At 41.5% G+C, this 9,829-nt stretch overlaps 2 protein-coding genes across 2 annotated transcripts in view; one reads left to right on the forward strand and one right to left on the reverse strand.

The window, feature by feature from the left end:
- Positions 1-9,829, reverse strand: part of LOC144470053 (G1/S-specific cyclin-D2-like) — a 68,334-nt gene that overhangs the window by 31,364 nt on the left and 27,141 nt on the right. The gene's annotated exons all lie outside the window — the stretch shown is intronic.
- The window catches only part of Cycd (cyclin D), a 41,739-nt gene that overhangs the window by 20,826 nt on the left and 11,084 nt on the right, over positions 1-9,829 (forward strand). The window contains exon 3 of the mRNA XM_078180714.1: positions 4,774-4,936. Coding sequence (XP_078036840.1) covers positions 4,774-4,936 — 163 coding nt within the window. The remainder of the gene's footprint in view (positions 1-4,773; positions 4,937-9,829) is intronic.

Here is a 9,829-nt window from a genome sequence, read left to right on the forward strand (position 1 = left end):
AATTCCTATCTATAACTTATGGAACTGATGGAAAACCTCCAGAGTCTACCAAAATATTACAGAGTTGATTAAAAACTGTCAGAATCAGTGAAAATCTGTCAAAGTTTATCAAAAATTTGTTAAACACCGACAAAAGTCGATTAAAAATAGTCAGAGTCTCTTAAAAATCATTATAACTAATTAAAAACGAATTAAAGTCGATTAAAAATCGTCAAAGTCTCTCCGAAAGCTGTCAAAATCTATCAAAAATCTCTCAGAATCTATCAAAAACTGTCAAAGTCAATTAAAACCTATTAAAGGCGATAAAACACTACTAAAACCAACTAAAGACTCTCAAAACCCCCCAAAAACAACAAAAATCAATGAAAACCTTCCAAACTTCCTCTAAAACTTTCAAAAACCGTCCTATCCCCCAAAATCCGTTTCAAATCACCAATCCCGCTTCAAGATCTCTAAAACCAATCCGGAACAGACGAACGCTCAACTCTTCCGCAAATACCATTACCGATAAACCGAAATAAAGAAAGAAGAAAACGGTCCCGGGTATCACGAATCTCGAAGAGATACCCGTTCGAATAGCCAACGACCTGTACCAGTTCCCCGTGCGTATTCCGGCCCGGATAGAACTCGTCCTCGTGAGAACTGGCCGTTGTCCGGCTGTCGTCGAAGGAAAACGAACGAAAAAAAAAAAGAAAAGAAAACGTGATCGCAAATAAAATGGTAGAAAAAGGGGGGAGGGCGGTTATGAAAAAGGAACGAAAAAGGGGTGAAAATGCAAATGCCTGAGTTGCAACCGCGGCGGCTCGGCGTTGCATCATTTAACAGGGACTCGACATCAGATATTCCAAGGCGAAATAATAAACGCTAGAAAGAGGGAGAGAGGAAGAGAGGAAGAGATAGAGAGAGTGATAGAGATAGATATAGAGAGAGGGAGAAGGGGAGAGGGAGAGAGCTAGCGACTTGTCTTACCGCGTCTCCCGAGGCCCCCGATCGCTCGACAATCAAGAAAACCGCAACGACGTTACTTATAAATAGTAATGCAGCGTGTGCACGCGTATAACCCGGCGTGGATCGTTGGCCTCTCACGCGGAATCGTTACGTTTACGCTCGCGTACGCAACGTACCGTGGCGAGCGTAGAAAACCCTCTCTCCGCGACAACGCACCGTCACGCATTCCGTGACGAGGAGAGAGTCCTTCCTGCGACCGGCCGACGAGATATTACGCCTCGCCTCCGGTCTTCGGCCATCACGCGCGCGCGCGCATGTCTTCGCTCTAACAACTGCAGACACTTGCGGTCGATACGTATGACGTAATTTGAATTTGTTCAATTTTCATCACGTTCCAACGGACCCGTTTCCGTCCACCAATCGCGCCGCGTCGCGTCGGTTTTTTCAATTTTATTGCCGAACTGATAGCATTCGTTCGCTCCTGGCAATTCCAATTTCGCGTTTACAGCGTACAATGTTAGTTTTGCGTTCGCAGTATATAATATTAATTCTGAATTTACGGTGTGCGATACCAATTTTGTATTCGCAGTGTGTAATATCTGCAACGTGCGATATCAAGCATTTATATTTATAGTTATAATATCAATTTTGCATAATCTCCCACAACGCTCACTTCGCGACTAGCGCTGTGTAACATTAATTTGTTCAACTTTGTTCACCTTGTTTCTAAAGACTAATTGCACCGTTCACTATTTATTCGTTTAATTATGGTTTTGTAAATGCTATGAAATCTATTTTGTTTTTATTTCGGTAAACCTCGTCTCTCGTAATTATAATTCAATTAATGAATATAAATTACTCTTCCTATAAAATAAATTTCTGTAATATAAATTCTTACAAAATAAATTTCTGTAATATAAATTCCTACAAAATAAATTTCTGTAATATAAATTCCTACAAAATAAATTTCTGCAATATGAATTCTTACAAAATAAATTCCTGTAAAAATATGAACAACAAGGTCTCGGCCATCGCGCGACAGAACGAACGAAGAGCATATTAGTTTGCCGCGTCTCGGCTATCGTTTACAAGACCACTGTGGGAGAGCCGTGGTCCGCCCGCCGCGGAAAAATCGCGGCTATACCACTGCGGCCGCGGTCTTTGTTTCATTCACGGGCAGTTCGTGTCGCGTTACGAGCGTGCACGCGTGCACTCGAGCGCGAAGCTCCACCCTCTCAAGGATAAGAGGTTAATCGACGAGGTGGGGCGAGAAGGGAAAGGAGATAAGATTAAAAGTCGTGGTCGGGGGTGGGGGGAGCTGCGGCGACAAAGAGCTGAAACGACGGAGCCTCGTATCCTCGTTCTTGCACGGCGATTGCTTCTCCAGATTTTTTTGGTTGGTCACGCTCGGTACCCCTTTTCGTGCTCTCTTCGACGAGCACACCTGCGAAACACCGTTCCCTGATAATTAACTGAGAAAAATGTTATTTGATACGTCCGCGTTGGAGGTGTCTTTTTAACCGTGTCCCTCGGTGTCAAATTTACTTATTCATTTATTTATTCACTTCTGCGTGGTGTGGTGTTGTACTGCATAATGTAGTAGCAGCGATATCTTTCTTATGCATTAGGGTATTTCATTAGGATTTTATTGCAGTTTTTCGTAGGAATATTAACACTAGAATTGATGATCAAGATGACTGGCTTTTGATTTTTCTCTTTTCCTGGTATCATATGTATGACTTTAGAGGAAATTTTTATACGAATTTCGAGGCATTATAATAAAAATCGTGGAAGGTTTAAATAAATATAATATTGTCGTTATTGTAGAATAATATAGTTTATCAGTTAATTTAGACTGTTCCAGTGTTAAGCGCGCTTTAATTTGATTCATAGAGAAGGAAAAGCGAACGAATCATCTGTTCAAGAACAGTTTATATTAAATAAACTTTGCAGCCCAATTTACAATAATAATTGCTACAGAATACTCCTTAAATCAATTCTGTATTCCTAAACAAATACACCATAAAACTTCGCGCAACATACTACAGTAATTTACATTTCTCAAGCACCGTCATCTTTCTTTACCCAACACAAAGAAAAATATAAACTATTCTTCCATCAGATCCTCAAAAATACGTTTCAAACACCACAGCATAAATATAAAATTCTACAACTTCAACAACAGTAGAATAAAACTGACGAAACCGGTAATTCGACCGTCGATAATGCGGATCGGCGTGTAACAAACGCAACTGGCGAAGAAAATGGCGGACCGAGCGAGACAGAAACCGGAGCGGTTTCTCCAGGGTCGTCGCGCGCGGCGAGTTCATCGGGGTCGAAAAGTTCAGGAGCCAGTGATAATTAGATAGGAACTGAACCAGCGGGAAGAAGAGGAGCGGGGCCATTAGAATGTGCCGGGGTCGTAGCCACGTGACGTCGGTCGTGTTTCGAAAGAGAACTTCGCAGCCTTGAGCGTCGTGTCGTACCCACCGAATTCAATGGACATTTAATCAAACCGAAGGACGCGTAGTACTACGCGTAGTATGGCCGTCGTGTAATTTCATGGTCGAGAGAAAACGAGGGTACTACGACGTACTCGAGCGAGCAGCCGCGCATCCGCGCCGCGGTTACCAGACGAAACAGTAGGGAGCCGTGCGTGTAGAAGCGTGTGTTCGCTCGCTCGCTCGCGCGAGCGCGAGTTCGCCGATCGCCTGATACACGCGAGAACGAAACGCGCAGCGGTCTGCTGCCCGACGAAATGGAATCGGCATTTTTCTCGGCACGACATTAATGTATTAACCGGGGGAACGGCGCGAGTCGAATTTTCTGATTGCGGCGTCGAACGAGCCGCGCCGTATCGGCGTCTATCGTATTTTAATGTACGAGCGTGCTCAAGATGGCCGACGCGAAGGATATCCGCCTCGTGGGCGGCCGAGGCGCTAAGTAGTCGATGCGAACTGTTTAATTAGAGGGGATGTCTCTAAAAATTTCTCAAATCTATTTTGTTCGTAATTGGGCGGGGCGATATTAATAAATATTTGTGTACAAATATATTGTTGATGTTTAATATAATGAAATTCGATATCGAGCATTCTGATCGAAAGATATTAGATATTCGTCTAAAAATGATTTAAGGGATAAAATTACGTTGTAGACAATTTTAGTTTTTATCAGAAGAACTCTTAATTGATTCTGATGAAACTGTGTGCATTGTAAAGATATGTAAAATATACTTATAAAGGAAATTTATAAAATGCTACGGATTTCTTATAGCTTCTGATCGAAATTATTGTGTAGAAAATTTTATATCCTACGAAATTAATTAATTCTATTAATTCTTTTAAAATTATGTGCCCTATAAAGATACATAAAATATAATCGTATAACATATAAATATTAAAAAACAGCGTTTCTTCAATATTTCCATCTGTACCTATAAAAGAAAATTGATAAAACTCTGCGAATTTCTTTGCAGCTTTTAATCAACGCTATGAAATATCACGCGATTTCTGCGATCTCTAATTGTTCGTAACACATCGTAATGACAACTGTCACAAACTGGATACACGACGTTGTCCCGTAGCGCACTTATGGTCGCCAGTTCGAGCCAGTCTTCCCCTAAAAACAGCGCCGGCATTCCACCAGAAAGCCGCGCGCAGTCAGATAAAAATCGGCGTCGGGGCGAGGATGCATCGCGCACGAACCCCGAGAGAGAGAGAGCCTATCTGCATAATCTTGGTCGCGTGATCGTTCCCACGCAACCCCGAAAACACCGTCCATAACAGCGAGTTTAAACGAGGCTCTTTTTTTCTATGATTGTTGCAGAGGTGGGAACAGCTGGTCGTCTCGAAGCTGAAATGGGAATTATCGGCGGTGACGCCCGGTGACTTCCTGATGCACATCCTGAACAGACTGCCGATGCCGCGTACATGGGACCCGGTGATGGTCAGGAGGCACGCGCAAACCTTCATCGCCCTCAGCGCAAGAGGTGAGAAATAATCGGCGGTGCTACCGTGCACCATTCCTTATGCATTTATGGATGTGGGACGGCCGCGCGCTCCGGTTCTACGCGGCCGTGCACCGTGGAAAATTCGTGGACGAGCCTTTATCCTTTTGTTAACACGTAGATACACTGATATTAAAATTTAACTTGTTACTTTTATATATTATTATAAATTAATATATTGTAATGTATGACATCAGCTTCTTTTAGAATTAATTTAGTAATTTTATCGATTCCTGAATCGCGCCGAGTTATGTCAAGGTATATTGGATATCCGCCATTGTCCTCTAGTTAACATACGGGTATATATTACAATTTAAATGTAATATATTACTTTTATATATTATTATATATATTAAAAGTTACATTAGCTTCTTTTAGAACTAATTTAGTAATTTTGTTGATTTCTTAATCGTGTCGGGTATTGGGTTGATACTCGCCATTATCTTTTTCTTAGCGCAAGGATGTATTAAAGTTAAAATTAAATATATTAATATACATGTATTAATATAGTTGTAGTTTTATATATATATAAATTACGCCGGGTAAAGGGTTAATGCTTTTCTTAACGCACAGATACATGTTGAAATTTATAGCATTTGGTTCTTTTAGATATTACGACAATGTTATTTATTCTTGAATTACGCCTGATAATAGGTTAATCGAAAATCACGTGAACTCTGACTCTCTGTTTTTAACTAAAAACCATAATCGTTGCAAGTAAAACAAGAAGCATATAAAGTATAATCGTTCAATTTCGCTCTTAATGATATTTTCGCTAAATAAGTATTAATTTAACTGTGAAGAAAATATCGAAGCGATTAAATAGATTGTTCGACGCGAATACTATATCAACGCGACATTTATGAATATTTACACGATGTTCCATGGTCGGCCATTTTGTAGAAATAAAAGATCGACAGTGAGTAGCACGAACAGCTTAAAATGAAAAGTTCTGAGGAGTGTTAACATAGTTTAAGAAATCGTAAATAACATTTAGAAGCGAACGCCGTGGAATTTCGTTAATTTATAGAAATGCCGTTCGAGTGCAAAGGGTTACTGTCTGGAAAAACCACCGATTATACAGGCATCTATATCTCGCGAACGAGCGCCGGTTCGCGAAGGAATTCTAATTCGTTCTACTTTCGCCGGTTATGAAATGGTTATTACGCGCGAACCCGAGTTCCGCGGCGTCGTAATTTTCATAATACCGTCTGACCGGCTTGATAACGATAATCAACGAGGAAAGGGGGTACATACTCGTGTGCGCATTCTTTTCTCTTCTTCGGCTATCCGCCGATTAACGGGAAATTTAGCGCGAGCCACGATTCTAATTGCGTTCCAGTTCCCGTCGCTTGTCAAATAGTTTAAAAAGCTGATAATAACTGCGAGCATAACTGGAAACGAACGCGGCAGACCGTGATCGCATTCACAATGTTCCGAGGTTCACGCAATCGGAAATATTTTAATGGCAAACGATTACAACTTTTACTTATGTATCATCCATTTCCAATTTTGAAGATCTCTTTTTTTGGAATTTCGTAAATATTGTTTTATAAATGGATTTTCGTTTATCCTTTGTAGATTGATTTAATTTATTTATATGAACAATTCGTAAGAAGAGTATGTAATTTATACAAGTATTACGTGCTAAGAAATTGTGGATTTTTATGCAAAATAAGAATTATAAAGATCGTCCAGCTTCTTACTTTTTTAATCGTGCTGTTTCTAAAGTGGCCTAAATCCATTTTGCGAAAATATTATTTTAATATTTAGATTTCTATGTTAGATATAATTTCACTTTAACAAAGCCTATAGAACGCAATTTTTGAAAGGTTATAATGTTAATGGAGATGAGTTGAACTGATAAGAAATATATATCTGGATTTCAAAACAAACAGCTCGATGATGCTAAAACATTAAAAATTATACATTATCTCTCTTAAATCTTATCAACCCTCGCACCGTCTTAAAATTCAACCACCCAATTTTGTTATAAATTTCTTAAGCATCAAAGTACATCTTCCATCCTCGAATTGCAACTAAATCTCCAACGATCGAGAAAAGTAACAGGCAGACGCGATTTCTCAGTCCGCGGTGAAAATGTATCGAAAAAACATTTACGTTTGATATTGCAATTTCCAAACTAGCATCCGAAGTCGATAAGCGGATAACGATGCAAAGCGAAGCGGTCTCGCTAAAAAATATACACGCTTATTGGCGACGGTAGTTAAGCAGCTCGAAACCGTCTGCGGCAAAAGCAAGAATGCGATAATTCAAGGCATAAGCAGTAAATGGGAGCAGCATGATACTTCTTCTGCTAATAATTCAGGTAGAATAATGGCCGGCCGTAACTTTTCACGGATCGTAAACCCCCGAGGAGATTCGCGATCGCGTTTTCGTTTAAACGAGAACCGATCGCGTCGTTCGCCGTCGCAGCAACGGCGTCCGGACGAAATTCTAATCGCGCGCGGTGAACGCGATTTAAAATGCGATTGTTGGGCGAGCGCGCGGGGTCCTCCTTCATTGTCAGCCTCGTTAGAACCGTGCCCCACGGCATCGTAAACAATCGGGAGCGTTGCATCGTTAACTCGCCGCGGCGTTAATGAATATGCCCGCCGCGCGTTGTATAATGCACCCACCGCGGCGGAAACCATCGCGTAACCACGCCGAATCGATTCCCCCGTGAGCTTCTTTCTCTGCGTTTAATGGGTCATGCGCGCATCTAATTACGCGTCTCCGCTCTCGGACGGGAACGGAGTAACGAAAGTGCAAGGATACGGTTATTCGGGCGCCGTCTTCCTCCATTTCTTCCCGGAGACGATCCGCTCTGAAAAAGACGCGGAGAGATCTTCTTCGATCGTGTTTTCGTTTGGTGGTTTTTCGAGGCTGGATTCGTCGGCTGAAAATGCAATTTATGAGTAGAAATATTACTTCTTAGCGTGGATTGATTGTTTGAGCCGGAACGTTGATGGCATTTGACTTTGAATTATTATACTTTGAAAGCGGAAATGTTGAGAAACTAGTTATTATGCTCGTAGCTGGTTTGGTCTACTTTGCGCCGTTCTGGTCCACCTTGGGCTAGTTTACTGCAAGTTGTGTCACACTGGTGTACCATGTGTTTTTTAGGTTTATTTTGTGCTATTTTGCTCTACCTTGAGCTATTTTGGCCTGCTCTAGGCTATTTTAGTCTACCTTGAGCTATTTTGGTCTATATTGTGCTATTTTGGTTTGCACATTTACTATTTTGATTTACTCTGTGTCATTCTGGTCTACTTTATTGCCATTTCTATTTTGTACCAATATGGTCTACTATGTATCATTTTGGTCTACTTAAGCTACTATGGGCCACATTATACTACTGGCCATTATGCCATTTTGTAATATCCTATACTACTTTGTGCTATTTTGTGCCATTCTGCGCTATTTTGTGCCATTCTGTACTATTTTGTGCTGCACTGTGCCATTTTGTAATATTCTGTGCCACTCTGTCTCAGTTTGTTTGTTCATTGACTATTCTACGCTATTTTGTACAACTATGTACCACCTTGTGCTATTTTGTGTCACTCTGTGCTATTTTGCAGTACCCTCTGTGCTATTTTATGTCACTCTATGCCGTTTTGCGCCAACCTCGACTATTCTGTGTTACTTTCTCCTACTGCGGTCTACTCTGTGCTATTTCGTGCTACTGCGTGCTATTTCATGCCACTTTGTGCCGCCGTTGAATATTTTATGCTACTTTGCTCTACTTCGAACCACCCTATGTCATTTCGCATCGCTATGAAGTACTGTGTGCTATTTTATATGCTGTTTTATGTGGTAGCATGCATATCAAGAGTCCACAATTCAGTGGCAATTTCCTTTTTTCAAAAATCATCATTTCTATAAAAAAATGTTAATAAAGATCAGAACTTAGAAATCATTTTTAACGAACAGGAAACTCGATTTCATAAAAACGATTGTCTAATTGCTACAACAAACAAAAATAGATCGTAGATATTGTAGATAGAATTAACATGCCTATCCACGAATCATTCATCCAGAAAACTGAAAAAGCTCGTCGATTAACAATGACAAAAGTCTCCGAAATCGAAGTCAAAGAGTAGCATAAAATACGCCATGCAATCTCGAAACTGCTTCTTCTACAAAATCCCCCTTTTATCGTCCACCAAGTGGTACAAAGGGATTTTCAACTTCGCTCCGGAAGTGCCCTGTTATGGCAAGAGAAGCGCGCGCGCGCGCGAGCGCGAAGTTCGGTTAAAGCACAGAGAGAACATCCACGGCCGTGTCCTTGTTGACCATAAGCGCGAGGTTAGCGACGGGGGTTAGAAAAAAAAGGCGAGGATCCTGATTGAAGAACACGTCCAGAGTGAAGAAAGAGGGAGAAAGAGAGGTTCAGAGACCTTCCGCGATTCAAGGAAGCGGCTGGAATTTGTGGCGCCGTTTGCTTCTCTTTTCGCCGCTGAAAAAGAGGGTCAAACGACTCAAACTGGGCCCCGGCGACTACCTAGTTTGGCTCGTGAGAAACAATCATCGTCGTTCCGCGAGCCGGACCGGGCCGGTCCGGGCCCGACCGGGCTCCGAGACCCGACAGAGTTGGTGGCCGCTTCTGGCTTCTCTTTCTTCTTATATTTCTCTCTCTCTTTCTTTGCTGTCCTTTTATCCCTCCCTCCCCCCCCCCCTTCCCCCCCCCTCTCTCTCTCTCTCTCGCTCTCGCTCGCTCTCCCGCTCTCTGTCTTTTCTATCCTTCTCTCTCAATCTATCTCTCTTCCTTTCTCTGTCTCGCTATCTATCTATCTGTCCGTTTTATCCATCCTAGATTTGTCTTTCTCTATTTTTATTTTTTGTTTTCCCTTTCTTTTTCTATCTGTCTTTTCT

This window comes from Augochlora pura, chromosome 5, assembly GCF_028453695.1.
Source record: "Augochlora pura isolate Apur16 chromosome 5, APUR_v2.2.1, whole genome shotgun sequence".
In the NCBI taxonomy this organism is placed as follows: Eukaryota; Metazoa; Arthropoda; class Insecta; order Hymenoptera; family Halictidae; genus Augochlora; species Augochlora pura.